This window comes from Orbicella faveolata, unplaced genomic scaffold (genome assembly GCF_042242905.1).
Source record: "Orbicella faveolata isolate gen_17 unplaced genomic scaffold, um_ofav_v1 contig_24, whole genome shotgun sequence".
Lineage (NCBI taxonomy): Eukaryota > Metazoa > Cnidaria > Anthozoa > Scleractinia > Merulinidae > Orbicella > Orbicella faveolata.
In genome coordinates, this window is record NW_028301552.1 from 23871229 (window position 1) to 23888249 (window position 17021).

The 17021-nt window shown below is 36.0% G+C and overlaps 1 protein-coding gene across 4 annotated transcripts in view; it reads left to right on the forward strand.

The window, feature by feature from the left end:
• The window catches only part of LOC110059314 (nuclear pore complex protein Nup133-like), a 93835-nt gene that overhangs the window by 45983 nt on the left and 30831 nt on the right, over window positions 1-17021 (forward strand). For all 4 annotated transcript variants that reach the window (XM_089292092.1, XM_089292093.1, XM_089292095.1 and 1 more), the window contains 7 exons: window positions 4765-4894; window positions 7101-7210; window positions 8242-8348; window positions 13430-13532; window positions 13747-13866; window positions 15244-15346; window positions 15860-15903. In XM_089292092.1, the coding sequence (XP_089148218.1) occupies window positions 4765-4894; window positions 7101-7210; window positions 8242-8348; window positions 13430-13532; window positions 13747-13866; window positions 15244-15346; window positions 15860-15903 (717 nt within the window). The remainder of the gene's footprint in view (window positions 1-4764; window positions 4895-7100; window positions 7211-8241; window positions 8349-13429; window positions 13533-13746; window positions 13867-15243; window positions 15347-15859; window positions 15904-17021) is intronic.

Below are 17021 nucleotides of genomic sequence, written 5' to 3' on the forward strand. Positions count from 1 at the left end.
GCAGCTTGCTATGATGCTATCTAAATCAAGTTTATGAATGAATGTGGTCCAAGTCTAAAGATTTACAAGTTTGATAATGGTCTCAAAGCGTTCGAATGCAGCAATGATGTTGTGCTTTTTTTAAGCAGCAAAAAGCTTCAGTAACAATAAGTAAATTTTGGAACTACAATGCACTGAGGGAAAAAAACACTTCAAGCTCTCACCTGAGTAGATTTTATTTCTTTTTAAGCTTATGAATTGCACACATCTGTAATAAATGAATTACATACATGTAAGATACATTCTAAAATAATAAACTTTTTTCAACCTTATCAATGTGACTTTTTTTGCTACTGAGTATAAAACAAGAGTATAAATTTGCTGGAGAAGACATTTTCATGTCAGTTAAAATCTAGTGTTTTCTGTGTTCTATTTAAAATAATAGTAACTTCTTAACAAAGAAGTAGAGTTAGCAAATGGTCAACGGAATCAAGGTCTCAAACAAAAACAGTAGTGTCGTGTGCATATAAAGAGACTTTAATCACTTTCTCACCTACATTAATGCCTTTTATGTTTTCGTCATTTTTGATAGCTCTTATGAGTAATTCTATGCCAATTACGAATAGCAGCCTGGACAAGGGACAACCTTGCGTAACACCACGTTCTAAAGGGAAAAATTCAGATGCAAATCCGTTATTTACTATACAGCTGGAAACATTATTGTACAAGATTTTGACCCAGGTTTGAATGTCAGGTCGGAAGTTAAAAACTTTAAGACAGCTGTTAACAAAGTCCCATTCAACAGTATCAAACGCTTTTTTAAACTCTATGAAAAGAACGATTCCAGGAATGTTTTTCTCTTCTGTGTTCGTCATAATGTCGGAAATTAAACGGTTTTTATATAATTATCCAGTTTGATCCGGGTTTATTACTTTTGGTAAAACTTTTTCTAACCTTTTTGCGATAACTTTAGATAAAATTTTGTAATCAGTGTTGAGCAATGATATTGGTCTGAGGTTATCAAGTAAGGCGGTATCTTTATTTGGTTTTGGAATGAGTGTGATTATTCCCCTCCTTTGAGAGATCGATAATGACCCATTGTCATAGGCAAAGTTAAAACTGTGTGTCATATCTGCTTGCATCTCCTTCCAGAAATATTTATAAAATTCTGCTTGTAATCCGTCTGTTCCCGGTGATTTTTCATTTTTAAAATCCTTTAGTGCTTTTTACTTTTCCTTCACACAATAACTTGTCTACGTTTTCTAAAGGGGTGATATTTTCTGAGAAAATTAGGGGTAAATCGTTGTTTGTAACTGAAGATTCGTGGTTATTTAATGTGTAGAGTTTAAAAATCTTTCCGGTTTGGAAATCAACACAACAAAGACTGAAGGAATGTGGCTTGGCAGGTGGAAGAACAAAACCGATACGCCTTTTGGCTTTTGCTGGCCATGGGATCCAATAAAAGCTCTTGGTATTTTCTTTTCTTATGATGACTACAAAACCAATGAACTAAATTTTGCAGACAAAATCTGGAACTTAGAAAAGACCCTGAATAGTTAGAAAAAAAGAAATCTCACACTCTACGGAAAAATCAACATAGTTAAAACGTTCAGACTTTCTAAATTAATTTGTAACGCGTCTGTTCTTGTCATACCTGAACATTTTATCAAGGAAATTGAAAAACTAATTGAAAAACTAATTTTTGACGGGCAAAGATAAAAAAGTCAACTATCGTAGGAGAGAAAAAACAAGGCGGACTCAAGATGATGGATTTTAATATTATGAATAAAGCATTAAAAGTTTCCTGGATATCATGTTTACAATCCAGGTCTGACGCATTGTGGAAAATCATCCCTGAAGCGGCACTTGAAAATCTTGGGGGAATATAATTTTTTTTACAATGCAACTACGACGTCAAGTTCTTGCAATTTAACGTCCTCCCAGACTTCTATAGCGACTTCTTAAAATATTGGCAAAACACGAGGTCTACTTTTCAAAAGGATACATCCCCCCGCAAGGAAATAATTTGGAATAATCACAACATAATAATAGATGGTAAAGCACACTTTTATAAAAGCTGGCTAGAAAAAAAAAACATTCTACGGGTTGAAGATCTCCTTGACAATAACAGTAACTTCTTTCCTTTCAATCTTTTCTCTGAAAAATTTCATCTCGAAACCCCCTTCACTCTTTATTTCGGCTTAATTGATTCTGTGCTGGCCCCTTGGAAGCTGGCAATGAAAAGGACTCCTTCGCATTTAGTGGAAAATGAAAATCGCACAACAAAAATTTCCACTAAAAGTGTTTACTCTATTATGCTAAAAAAGTCTTCTTATCCCCAACCGCCGAGAGCAAAATTATTACATATGGTTTTACTCAAGATAATATTTAGAGTGTACAAACTACCTTTCCAGATAAAAAGTGACATAAAAGCAACAATGTTTCAATATAAGATTATTCATAATGTTCTTCCAACAAAAGTCAGTCTCTTTAAAGCCAAGGTATGTGATGACGACATATGCCCACAATGTCTTGCTGACGGGCATTCCTTAAATCATATGTTTTTGTGCTGTCAATGAACTTTATCCTTCTGGGACATTTTCCAAACATGGTGGACTAGCAAAACTAAAGAAAATGTCATTAACAGAGAGCATGATTCTGTATGGAATTTTCAACAATAGAGAACACCTATATTCCTTGAATTACTCACTTCTTATAGCAAAGTACTCCATATAAAGTAGCTGCTTACAAGAAAAAAGCTTTGTTTTGACAGTTTTCTCACGCTTCGAAGAGAAAAAAATCAATATACAACGGGAAATTGCTGTTCATAATAACAACATTACAAAGTTCAAGACTATATATAGATTTCTTTTGTAACTTTTTTATTTTTCATCTTTTTTGCTTTGCTTTTCTTGTCTTGAAGTTCTCTTTTTTTTATGTTTACTAACCCATAGATTTATGTGAAGTTGTGAAGTAACTAGGCTAACAAAAAAATATATATTGTTAAGTAAGTAGATATTTATTACATGTTGTAAACTGTTTGTAAATTAAAATAATAATAGTAATAGTAACAGTAACAGTAACAGTAACAGTAACAGTAACAGTAACAGTAACAGTAACAGTAACAGTAACAGTAACAGTAACAGTAACAGTAACAGTAACAGTAACAGTAACAGTAACAGTAACAGTAACAGTAACAGTAACAGTAACAGTAACAGTAACAGTAACAGTAACAGTAACAGTAACAGTAACAGTAACAGTAACAGTAACAGTAACAGTAACAGTAACAGTAACAGTAACAGTAACAGTAACAGTAACAGTAACAGTAACAGTAACAGTAACAGTAACAGTAACAGTAACAGTAATAGTAATAGTAATAGTAATAGTAATAGTAATAGTAATAATAATAATAATAATAATAATAACTTCTTAACAAAGTCCCGAAAGTGGAATTGGTTTGCCATGCAATTTGCAGCTGTAAATTTAATATCTCATGAATGACAGTTTATAATTGAATTTCATTGATAAATCTCTAAATTCATGGTGGGACCAAATAGTTTTTCTTCACTGGACGGTTTCAACTGAACTTGTAAATTGTCAATCTCTGAATGAATAGTAAATTGACTCTTTATCTCCACAGTATGCACAATAATCATCTGGTGTAATACCATAGCGATGGGACTCCTTTTTGGTAACCACAATATAGTGGATGAATTGAAATTGGAATTTCCTTTCACTTGGTTTCCTTACATAGATTTTTGAGGGAGGTGAATGCTCTTTCCAGAACCCCCTGTTTGTGTACTAGGTGTTTGGCTGTATGGATCCTTCCATTTAATAGTTTATAGAAAGCTACCACAGATTTTGGTTTTATTTAGGCCATCTAGCTGGATGGTGACCTTATCTGCAAAGATAAACTATTTCCTAATTGGATCATTTGCTTTTGGTTTTTGCCTTGATCAATAAATATTCTTATATAGCACTTGTAACCTTGGTAATATTGAAAAAAAATTGACTGACATGAATATTTGTATTTAAATATGAAATATGACATGATACACCCAGTGTCATCCAGGAGGTCTTGGATTGACACGATTTCCTTGTTAAACCATATTCTGATAAACACAGCTGGTTTTCCTTGGACAAGTGCAGAATGTATTATCAAATCAAATAAAACCTGCCCTTGATCAAAACTCATAGATTTGTACCTATATAAAGACTCTGAATAAGAATTGTTTTGTATTTGCTGTGTAAAATACTAGTGATGTTTTGTGATGAAAGTGACCCTCAGTTACAATCTGTTCACATGTATCATCGCTTTCGCTCTCTAATATAAAAATAATCTGCATTATATTGTCAGTGTGAAAGGATAAATTTAATGTTGAATTTAAGACCTTTTGGTTCTTCAGATTAAGTTTTAATTGAATGTGCTTTACCCTAACTTTTCCAGAGCAAAACAATAAAAAAGGTGATCTACTTTGCATCAACTAATCCCATTATTTAGCATGGACAAACCCACATTTCAACTTGCTATATCAAGAAAAACCTGTCACTTAGTATCCCCCCTAGCTGTTGTAGCCAACCCTTTGGAAGACGTTTTTTTTTTTTTTTTTCGTTATAGACCTTGTGTGCACTGGTAAGTAACTTAAATATTAATTATGTAGCCAAGTTGGAGTTAATAACATCGGTGTTTGGTTTGTTTGTTTCCACACTCAATCATCTTTGACCGCATGTCTTTTTTCATGCATATCCGTTATTAATTTTTCATCTTCATTGTAATAAATACAGGATGAAGCTCAGAGTGTCTGTGATACATCAGGAAGTGCTGAGTTGGATAATGTTGTGTTAGCACTTAGTAAAGAGGTGATTGATGATTTTCCTGTGTCAGATCCACGATGGGCAGAATCCATTCCAGCAGGTCAGTGAATACAAAATACAAATGCCCTAGTCGGTACGTTAGTTAGAGTAAAACCTCTGTCTCATTCATGATTTAAGTTGCTCCAAATTCAAGAAAATGTTGATAGTAGAAGGATTTCACATGAGTCAATTTAATATGCTAATTAGAACCCATAAATGCTTACATCTATGTGATACATTAAATAGAAGGAGGGAGACATTTGGGGGATTCTGAACACCTCAATACCCCAAACCAATTTTAGTGAGCAAATTTAGTGACTGCCTGTCAGCTCTGAATACAGTGTTTCTATGCAGTAAATGCCGAATCTTGGCCAGTTGAGGTACTCAGCACATCTTGACCTCCTTATCATAATTGTCTCAGGAATTTGTATTCACTTAGCTTTTAACTAATACATTGAACGTAGAATTCTGTGGAAATATGCTAGAGAAAGCAATTGGAAAACAATGCATGATTTGAGACAGTTAACAGTCAATTTAACAGTTATTTTAGTGAAACATGTCATGATTTTTTTTTCCGCTTTATCGCGTCATGATGCTTTAAAAAATCTACATTCACTTAGCTTTCAATTGGTTTATTAAATTTATAAATCTGTTGAGATGTGCTGGAGGAAAAATTTTCATGACACAGTATTACCATGAAGTTGAAAGAAACATGGATCATGTTGCAACTCGACAGTAACTATAGTCAAATGCAGCATGATTTTTAGGCTATTCAACGCATCTTGACCCTAAAATTGTTACTTTCTCCAGCATGTCCTTTCAGTTAACTTTAACATGGTGTATAAAACTTGGAAATCTGTGTAGGTTTATTTGGGAAAGAGCATTATTGACATGAGACTGTTAGCGCTGTGAACTTGAAAGATGTGTGGATCATGCTGCAATTCGAAAGTAACTAGAATGTGATACGGTTAGATCTGTAAGCTATTTTTGCATCGTGAACATTGAATCCTTATGTACTGTAGAATCTGCATTAATGTAGCTGTTAGTACCAGTATTTAACTTAGAAATCTGTGTAGATATGCAAGGGAAAAAATATTTGCGCAAAACAATTAGCACTGGTTAATTGTAAAGTTGTGTTGATGACACTGCAACCCGACATGGCTGGAATCATGGAATGAGTTAAAGATTATTGAACACAAACTGACCTGAAAATAGTCTATTTTGAGAAATCTACTTTCTCTTAGCTGTAATAGAACACAGTAAGGTTAAATAATTATGCCCTGTAAAAAGAAAATTAAGGCCCATATGGAAAAAGCAATCTTGCACATGTGCAGCTCATGACATTGTCCCTTTAAGTCATGTAATTTTTGATTTAGACAAAATAAACAAAAAAGGTAACATCCATTAGCATGTTGGCTGATAATTAACAAAAACTAACTATCCCTTTTCCAATTGCGATGCAAAGAATTGCAGTTTTTCATTACCATGAGAGCTAAGTTTCATGAATGTCCAATCGGAAACTGAGAAGGCTCAGAAAATTTCGGAGGGCTTGGAGAATAATTTTTAACACTGTCCAAAATGCTAAAAAACCACATCTTGCAGGTTCGAAGAATACAGCAATACTGCATTTCAAGACTAAAATTACTGAAATACCACAAGAAAAATTGTGTAAGACCACAAACCCCACATGTCCCCCTCTAGAAGGGAGGGAAGGGGACTTTCACAATCCTGAGTGGTCACCTACATATTTCTAAATATCAAGAGCAAAGGGGGAGAGAAAAAGGGCTGGAACATTTTGGAGGGGTTGTACATACAGTTGCCTTGTTTTCTTTTTTTGGCAAATAATTATTAATTTCTTTGCATGCATCTGTTGAAAACTTGGTTTAAAAATTCTCCCAATAAACAAGGGGGGATCGTATCAACCCATCTTTCTTAAGGTCGATACATCACAGCAGAGCTGAGTTTGGAAGAAAGCAAATTCTGCAACTGGGCAAAAAGGACTCAGTGTGATACATTATTGAAATAACTGACAAATGTCTCCACGCATCTGTACATTAATTTACAAGTTGTAGTTTGATTTATTTTATATGGAATATGTATGGGTGTTCTATATCAGATTCGATATTCTCACCTAAGCTTGTAAAACTGTATAATGTCAGCTCAATTTGTATAATTATATGTCTATATTTACTTGGACTTGATCTGGTTCTTACATGTAATGTCATGGTAAGAACAAGGACTAATCAACACTTGACATGATGTAACAGGTGGCATATCTGCATCAACTTCATTGATCATCCTTCATCAGCTGCAAGACAAGTTGAAAGCTCACTCTTTTATGGTAGAGTTTTTGAAGAGTGTTGGCCTGTGGCAAAAGGTCAGAGATTTCATGTATTTTTGTGTACATAAAACCACTGATGATTTTTTGTAAATCATGGCAATTATTTGTCATCTTGATTTTAGATAGTGAAAATGTACTGTTGATCTGGACTTTTGCATATTCATCATAAATTAGCAGCTCGTCAACTCAGAACACAAAGCATGTGAGAGGGTTTACACATTCTAACTGATAGAGTCTGCATTAGAACATAATGGTTTTTGTAGCATGAAGTGGCTAGGAGTATTTGTACTCTCCCCTGGAAGGGATGCTAGTCCATCACAGGGTTACCCTCAGCATTTGTTAGACCATGGAACGCACTGGAGCTCTTGCTTAAGAATACAATGCAATAACCCTGGCCAGGTGTCAAACCTTGACCTGGACTGCTCTATCCTAGATCAAATTCATGAACTAGTAGACCACTCGGCCTCCCACAGCACAGTTGTATGTGTGCATGTATCTTGAAAACTCTTCAATTTCAAGAGTCTTGTTTCAAGGCCCTACAGTTGTTTGAAAATTCCTTGGAAGTAGTGATGTGCACCACTCCCCACTCCCCAGTCTGTCTGATTAACTACTCTTAAGTGCTCATGCTCCCATAGCCACCTGTGGCACATGATTGTTGACAATGCAATTCAAATATGTTAAAAATTATGCCATGAAAGCCTTCTAGCTTAAAAAGTAAAGCACAGCTTAGCATAGATTACAAAAATAGTTTGACATGCTTGAGTAGTTTAATTAAGGATAAGTCTTGTACATTTTGTTGTTAACTTAGTCAGCACAATCCTTTGAATTTAGACTTGTCTTTGAGACGAAGTACGCACTGAAAAGAACATAAATATGAGAGTTTCTTAGTTCAACTGGTTTTTGAGTGAATCTTTGACAACCTGATCTTTCATCACATTGCACTTACATGTATGCCCATACAGTAAATGTATGAAACAATGTAAGACACAGAATTTCTGACATTGATCACTAAATCATGGTACAAATTATAGTGTATCTTTTACAGAATGTCAAAATTTTCCTTACAGCTTGGCATTGTGACTTTCAAGGAGAAACCATCCCTTACGTGTTTTCTTATCTGTGAACATGCTGAGAAGCTCAGTGCAGCTGCAGCCCTGTGCAAGATCAATAAAATGTGAGTGTGTATAGATCACTAATGGTCAACTGATTCATGTAGGTCCCCATGTGATTAGTAATAGTAATTGGACCGAGTGGAGTACACTTCAGGGACTAATCGTGCAAGTAATTTCAAAATCGGAGGAGCACAAAGCACGAGGCCAATTTGAAATTACAAGCACAATTATTCCCTGAATTGTACGATTCCAGCTTAAAATTCACCATCTTTATTAACTTATCACTACTCACGATGAATTCGATAGCATTGATCCTAGCAGTATGCAGGACACCTATCATATATGAACTCAGTTAAATGACCTTGCTCTCCATGAGTTCTTGTAGCTCAGTGGATAGAGCGCCCGCCCGGTGTTCGGGAGGTCATGGGTTCGATTCCTGTTGGGGACTCAGAATTTTTCTTTGTCCCACGCTCGTGTCATGTTGATTAATTCACCTTCACATTTTCATTACCGAGCTTAAAATTCACCATCTTTATTAACTTAAATATATGTTGTTGAACATAAATATAAGCTGTTGAATATGCAGGTGCGAGTTGTTGAATTTTGCAACATTTGGCTAACCACATCCGGCTACATCCTAATATGGCCAAAAAAAATATCACTGACAGAACCGGATTACGCGAAAATCGAGCTGAAAGATCTGAGATTTCTTCTGCATAGCCATCAAACTACGCACGGCTCTATATCCTGCTGCCTCGACAGGCTCGCGTTTTCTCTCGCCTGTCTTGTTGGCAATGACAAATTTCGGAATTAAAAATGTCTTTTGAGAACTTCTTTTGAGTGAAAACATATGTAGTGCGTTTCATAAGTTTTGAAAGCTGTAGGAAACATTGCAAAGAAAGCCATTAAAGCGCACGTAATTGACGTGCAAATCACATGGGTATCCAATTATCGGTGTCAATTACAAAAAGTTCAAATTGGGTACCTATAATTGGACACCCACATGATCATGCTGATTACGTGGCAAATAGGCAAGTGGGGAATCAATCACGATCGAGAATTTCATAATACTTTAGATACGATTAATAATGGTAATAGGACTGAGTGGAGTCCAATTCGGTCTGTAATCATACGAGTGATTAACAAATCGGACGACCACGAAGTGGGAGTCCGATTTGTTAATCACCAGTGTGATTACAGACTGAATTGGATGACACAATGTCCTGTTACCAATTAATCAAAACTATGACAAAATTCGAGAAATGAACAAACCATCGATTGAGTGCTGAACGATTAAACGTCGTTATGAATGCTGAAAAACACAGCAGTTTACTCAACAAAGTGCACCGCAACAGCATGCGCAAAATGACACGTACTGTCCAATTACAAGCATGATGCGTATACACTGTCCAATTAATGCTCAAATCGGGCTGCTGATAGCCAATCACGTTCAAGAATTTTGTTATAGTTTTGATTAGTGGTATAATAGTATTTGAATGTACTCCTTTTGTCAGGGAACACCTGTCTTCCCATAGAGATCCCATTTTTACACAGGAAGTGATTTCATTTTCTAAGTGTAGGTAGGACATTGAATTTCACTCCCTCTCTCCAATATTCTGTTAGCTTTTTCGTGAATCCGATGTCCACTAAGTAATTGTGAAGAACAGCTCCCAAAACAACCTGTCAGCCGACTCTTACAGTGTTCCAGTTTTTTGGCGGGACACACTGTTTTTTGCTTGTGAGAAATTAAAAAAAAAACTCAAGTCAGCATAATGACTTTCTACGTGGTGAGTCAGGGTTGAAGTTCTGAAATTAATGCAACCAGAAGTGAAGGGATTTGCTTTGCTAGACCCAGTACAAATTAAACACAACTTACTATTTTTGTTGTCGTATCACAACCACTTGAATTTTCCCAACCAGGTTTATTGAAAGTTTCTCCTTGCTGCTTTGGCTTTCAGTTTGACAAAAGGTTCATGTTCATCATTATCACTCAATTTATCTTCGTCAACGTCATCGGTTCTGCTGGTTTCCGTTTGCGGTCTGTGTTCTTCTCTTTTGTTTTCTCAACCAAAGAATGATAATATTCTTTTCTGCTTTGACGTGACAATAATATAACAGAACGAGAAAGAAAACAACCGAAATGACACGTCGTGTTTCATCAATCAAGCGTGAAAAGTAAGAAGTTCACAATGAGCACTTGCATTTTTGTAAATTGAGCCCTCTTTCAGAATTATTCTACTTGTTCCCAGGAATCTCACCTCATCATCTGGCAGCCATTTTTATTTGTCCACGTCGTAAACATTCATAAAATGCACGCTGTTTTATATTGTCAATTCTATGAAATTTTAAATTACACAACGTTTTTGAAAAACTTAGGAAACAAAGGAAAATTACAAGTCAGTAGCTGCAGATGTTTGCTGCGCCAAAATGACCCACAAGACAAATATTTGGAGGACATGTTCTATCAAACTGTGCCAATCCCACAATGGCACGCTCTAGATCAGACACTGCTGTTAGCCAAGAGGTTTTGGCCAAAACACAGACCAACAGTGGGCCAAGTCACCAACAGTCAGTGATCTGTCCGTAACGTGTCATTAAGTTTTCGGTAGTATGTAACACTTACTTCGATGTTGTTTCACCATACTGCACCCAAGATGTATAATAAATTGAATAGGAAGGTATGTTCTTCTGAATTTTTATAATCAGTGCTTAGGACTAGTGCCAGCGCTGCACCAAATGACCAGAGTATTTACAAGAATACAGCAATGCCATTTTTGCCACCATATTGGAAAGGTTGACTAAGTACCATTCCCCCTCAAATTATGTCAGGGTTCGAATTGCATTATAAAGTGATTTGTTCAAGAAATGGTTATTTGGTTGTTTTCGTTTTCACCTTCGGATTAAATCTGCCTTATACAGCTTAAATTTAAGACGTTCTTGTCTGTTAGTTACACAGTAACAAATTTGATCCAAAAATTAGTTAAGTTTTTAAAGAATATTCTATGATCAATATTTTCTATGCCGACCATCCACCAGTAAGTTTGTGACGAGACGTATTGCTAATTGGTTTGGTGTTTTTGAAATCATTTTGTTGATCAGGTATAGTACTCTATTCCTGTCTATTCTACAACGCACTGTTTGTTTTCGCAAACTGTCGGTAACCTTTCAGTACCCTGTCAATAGCTTGTCGGTAACCTGTCAGCTGACAGCTTACCAACAGATGGTTTCAGGAGCTCTTCTTCACAATAATTTACTATCCACTGCATAAAGCTAGCACAGCCAATCACACAGTGAAGTTAAATCATAGTTCCAGAGGTGGAGGAGATGCAATTTATTCATTATTCCCAAGGGATTTGTTTTGATGGCAATGTTTATCATTTGTGGATCATGTACATGGTTAACAGTGTGTGTGTTACCGGTAAATATCAGTGATTTTCCTCCCCTTGTATTCACTTTATAATGGCATCTTCACTTTCAATTTAGCCCATTTCATTGCCTTGTGTCATTATGACACTGAATAATTTAAAAGTTCTGTCAAAACAAGGATTGTTTATCTTTGATAAGATGTAAAACAGATGCTTTTACAATTAGTATATGCACTAATAATCTGTAGGTTCTGGGTATATTTTCAAGTGTGGGTAGATTTTAAGGAAATCTTAAAAACAACTTGGTAATTTCTGAAAAACTACATGTATAAACTGAGTATGTGTTGAGCCAGAAGACTCTACTGAGTTCTGAGTACCAAAGTTTGATGTTAAATGGCACTGAGTCCTGACAACAGTTGCTGTTTTTGAACCTTCAAATAGCTTGTTGTAGAAATGGACAAGGTGGAGTTGACACAACAATTTGATGCAACTTGCCAAGTTATTTGTTTCAGTGACAATTCTTTTACAATCCTGAATGCAAAACAGTGTAGGAGTTTAGAAAATAGCTTAAAGAATGTATGCACCCTGATTGGTTGAAAATCGTGTTTCTACTAACACAACCTGTTCAGGTAATGATGGCCTGAGCAAAGAGAATTTCCATTTTTGTAATCAACATAAACAAGTTGTTTTCTTTTTATCGACAGAGAACTTTCTAAACGAAATAGAAAAGATGTTCTCCATGTTTTTATTGAGTTATAGAAACACTTATGGAAGTTTGGGAGAACCTGCAAAAGCCTTGGAAACATTTGCCTGTCAGCTCGTGTTCCCACAGCATTTCTTTTTCTCCCAAAATTCCAATTGTGTTTCTATAACTCCATAGAAACATGGTAAACGAAAGGGCAAATTAATTTAATCAGAGAGACTTCACCAATGAAGGATGTAATCTCAGCCAAGTGGTACTGTTCACCTTCAATATTTTCAGTTGAAATACCTCTCAGCGGTGTTAATCGATGTCATTGTGTATTAATTTTGAATTGCTTTATTGCTAACAACAAAGATGACAACAGAATAAGAGAGTGGCATTCCATGACTATTTGATAGTTAAATTAGTTATCATTCCTCTTCCATTTCCTCATCAGATATTTAACTTTCTTCCATTTATCTCCAGCAGAGAAAAAAAACAAGCACATCTTCTATGTGTTTTAGAGAGAACAAGGGCTTCTTTTTATGCACCTTTGCGAGGAAAACAAAAGTATCAAGTTACAAACATTGGTGTGAAAAGTAAAATTATCATGTTCACTGGTTCAACATATTATTGAATTTAAAATGAACGAAAATAGACCTAAACGTCAGAGTAAATTTAAAAGCTGTTGTGACAAAGTCATTGCAAGTGATTTTAGGACCTTGAATGAAAATACACACATGGAACATACACACTTCTAAGATCACATCTTATCAAGGTTTCTGTCCATTCATATTCTGCAAGGGGAAAAGCCCATGCTGACTACCAAGAAGGTAAATACAAACCAATAGTGAACTGAGCAGGGGTGAGGAACTGTGTGACTACAGTCCCAGAACTATCAATTACTCTCTGCAATATCTGAGATTGTCTCACTAGTTTACTTTTTTGCCTTTCAGTTTTCAATTTGTGATGTGTACTTTTTGTTAATTCAAACAAATGTGTACATAGCACACATGGGGTTTGCATGCATGTGTGCAATTAGACTGATGACAAAACAAACCTATGATAACCATATCACATTTGACTTTTTAAACAGGTATCAAGAGGTAGTAGATGAAAGTATTAAACTTGTCATGAAAAAAAGGCAAGTGAAGTCACACGTCAGAGGACTCACTGAGCAGGATCTTTTCTTCAGGGAGGTATGTTTTTATACAGGTAAACCAATATGCCTGAATTAGCCAAATCATTGCCCAAGTTGTAATGCACTCAGAGTACATGTAGAGATAGTACAAACATCGTAATCTAAAGATATCTCTGAGTTGAAAGTTACAACAATCAGGCAATACATACATGATCACTTTACTAGTCAAATGTGTCATGAGCTTTTTACCATGTCTACTACAAACATTGTAGGTATCTATGATTTCTGATATATTTGAAAGTCTCATGGATCATGAAGAAGAAGTGCTCAGAAAGCAGAAGCCATCTTTAACCCATCTTCAAACAGTGGTAGCTGTAAATACAATAATGCAGGTAAGCTAGCACCTTGCAAGTTTACCTGTGACATGTAGAGTTCTAGGAAATGTTTGTCCTTTTTTCGCCAACTTTTCATTCTGCCTCATAAAAAAAGATGACTAAGACAATGAAAAATCCCACTAGCAAAGACTTGCACCAGCAAAAGTTAAAGCAAAGATACAAAGAAATAAACAACTTCTTTTAAGTAAGTGTATATTTAGTATTAATCCATAATACTCAGTCAACATAACACAATTGAAAGGTTATATCCCAAATGCCTGATCTGGTTTTAATTACTCAGTTAATTAATTACTATAATTAGTTTTGGGCAGAAAGCTTAGAATGAGGTTGCAGACTTTCACGAACCTCCTAGAGGCAAGGGCCAGGCCTACTTCTGTATACCCAGCCCATTTTATGAAGTTTGAGTAGGTGTAGAAGTTTACGTAGAGTATTACACCTCTACGCTTTTCTCACTGACCACTTTGTACTTCTTCTCTTGCGTGTCCATATTAAATGGTGGCATGTTTCCATGGTTACCAATGGGTTTGGTCTGCTTTAGACATTTTTATTAAGCCCTACACCTGAACTCATTCATTAACAATCATTTTTACATAATGAACTCTACAGCTTTATGATCAAATATATCTAGATAATGAACTCTATGGCTCTATGGTGCTACAGCTCTACCACTCTAATGGCTCCACGGCTGTATGATCACAGTTCCTAGATAATGAACTCTATGGCTCTTTGGCTCTAAAGCACTAACATCACCATGCAAATATATCAATAATTTTGATGGCATCAAATATGGTGGATGCTGACTAGTGTCCTTGAATAGCCTTAATTTGGTCAGACACCCATAAATGATTAGGTTATTGTGGCAGTATGTTTCTCAAACTTTCCTTCAAAAGGTTATAAAAGAGGCTTGTAATAGGTAGATAAGTGAAAGACGTCTTTGTACCTGGTTGTAGGAGTCAACAGGCAATCACATTGTAGATCTTACTTCTGAATTATATCAGTTCTATTTCCCAAAGGCCATTGTGATTGATCTGTTGATCATTTTCTACTTTAAATGGATATAACAACAGATACATTTTATGTATGCAGGTACAGTAGATTATGGAGTGAATCACTGACAGAATTTCTTAAATGAATTGATTATGAACCAGACTTGCCCTAGGAGCTCAGTTAAAAATGCAAGGCCAATGTTATGTGTTATCATCATAAACTGCATACAAAAGGAATGCAGTAGGATCATACCTGCATGTACAAAAGGAATAAGGTCATCTTGTTCCAGTATTTCATGTTATGTTTTATCACTACAGTTTAAACAAAGTATCAGGCTTGAACCAGTCAATCAAGATCCACAGTTTAAAGCAAGTGTTCTTTCTACAGGAAATGCTACAGGAGGCATGGCATTACAGGCAGACAAATTTTACCGCATATCGACCAAGTGACATTTCGATAGAGTTCAACACTGAACTGATGCCTTGGACTGGTAAGTTCTTGAATATATGGTTTGGCTCTAGTCTCCTTGTCAGCCATCGTTTGGGGTCATACATGTGGACTGTGTTTGAAGCTTAGCAGTGCACTACTCCTCAAACAAGTGTCCGGTCAGACTTTCTGCTTAAAGAGAATGTCCACTTCTGTGCCAAGTAACTCCCTTGAATATGATGGAGAAACACGCAACCATTCTGCATGACATGTGCACTAGAGCACACTACTTTGACCTTGGAATTACTAGCAGCAAACTACATTCTCATCAGTGTCCAGTGTTTTGTTTGAGAATGTTGACTGATATGGGTGGGTGGGGGGGGGGGGGGGGGGGCCATGGGGTTAATCAGCTAATTACAGCTATATTTGTGTTCTTTAACTATAGCTACCACAATATAATTCATTTTGTACTTTAAATGCATATTTTGTGAATATATTATGAATAATGATGTACACTGTTCTGACTGTGTACCCTTTTGTGATACAAGTTTTCCTCCTTTAACTTTTAACTTCTTAGCAACAACAGGACCTAGTGGAGTACGGTCGTTACTTTTAAAACAGGTGGGTCTAGTTTTGTAACATGAGATCTGAAGTTGCTTTCCGTTCTTTCCTGTAAATCTGTTTACAAATTATAACCATCATAATTATAAAAGCTGGTCATAAGCAGCTACATGTATGACAGCCCAGCCCATGAATCTTAATATTTCAAATGGGATAAGATCCTCCTGTGCTTGCCTAGTGCAAGATATTGTTCACATCTTTTAGTTATTTTTATGTAAAAAAATACCTCTTAGTCAATGGGTCTGGGTTATGTTATGAAGGGATGAGTGAGTGAGAGATGTATGTATGTCACACCAATCAGATTGGGATTACTATAAACAACCAGTCAAACTGCCGCTTGTAAAGGTGAATCGGGTGTGACTAGCGATTGACAGTTCTCTTTGCTACAACTCGAGCTGATCAACTTCACAAGCAATCGAAATTTTAACGTGGCATTTTTTGTGAAGAAATCTGTATTGTGTATATGTATTGTTATTGAAATATGTATTGTTTATAGTCTGAGCCAGGGTTTTTGCACTACTTGATAATCCTTTGCGTATTCTCAATGCCACTGTGCCCGAGATTGCATAACACAACCTTTCTTTATCAATCTCTGCTTTCATCCTGAGACAGGCCCTGTCCTAAGAGTTCTAACTAAAGGCTTTCTTTTTGTTGATAAGCTACATTATCAGACTAAGGAGAGCAGCACAAGCGAATTAGTCGCACTCAATTGCGAGCAGTCTACATTTGTGACTGCTACCTTGTCATGGTGGAGAGGCTTGTGAGTCACAAATGAACCTGAGAGCTATGCTGGCGGGAGATTTATTTCTCCTGGTAGGGTCACCCTTGCCAGAAAGGTGGATGGAGAGATTCCAGACTATAAGCAGTCTCACCATCCTCTGGGTTATGAGGTTGGGCTGCAGACTAATCACTCACTCCCATAAAAATTCATGATTATGGAAACCATGATGTCAATAACAGGCAGCCTCGCACACCCCACTGAGGTGTTAGAAGGACAATGATGATGATGTATTGCAAGTGTGGCTCAATGTTCAGTTTAGACATTCATCAACTTCAACGTCAAAAAAGTTGTTTATTTGTATTACCAGTTATTCATTTAACCTCAAATCAGGCTCTAT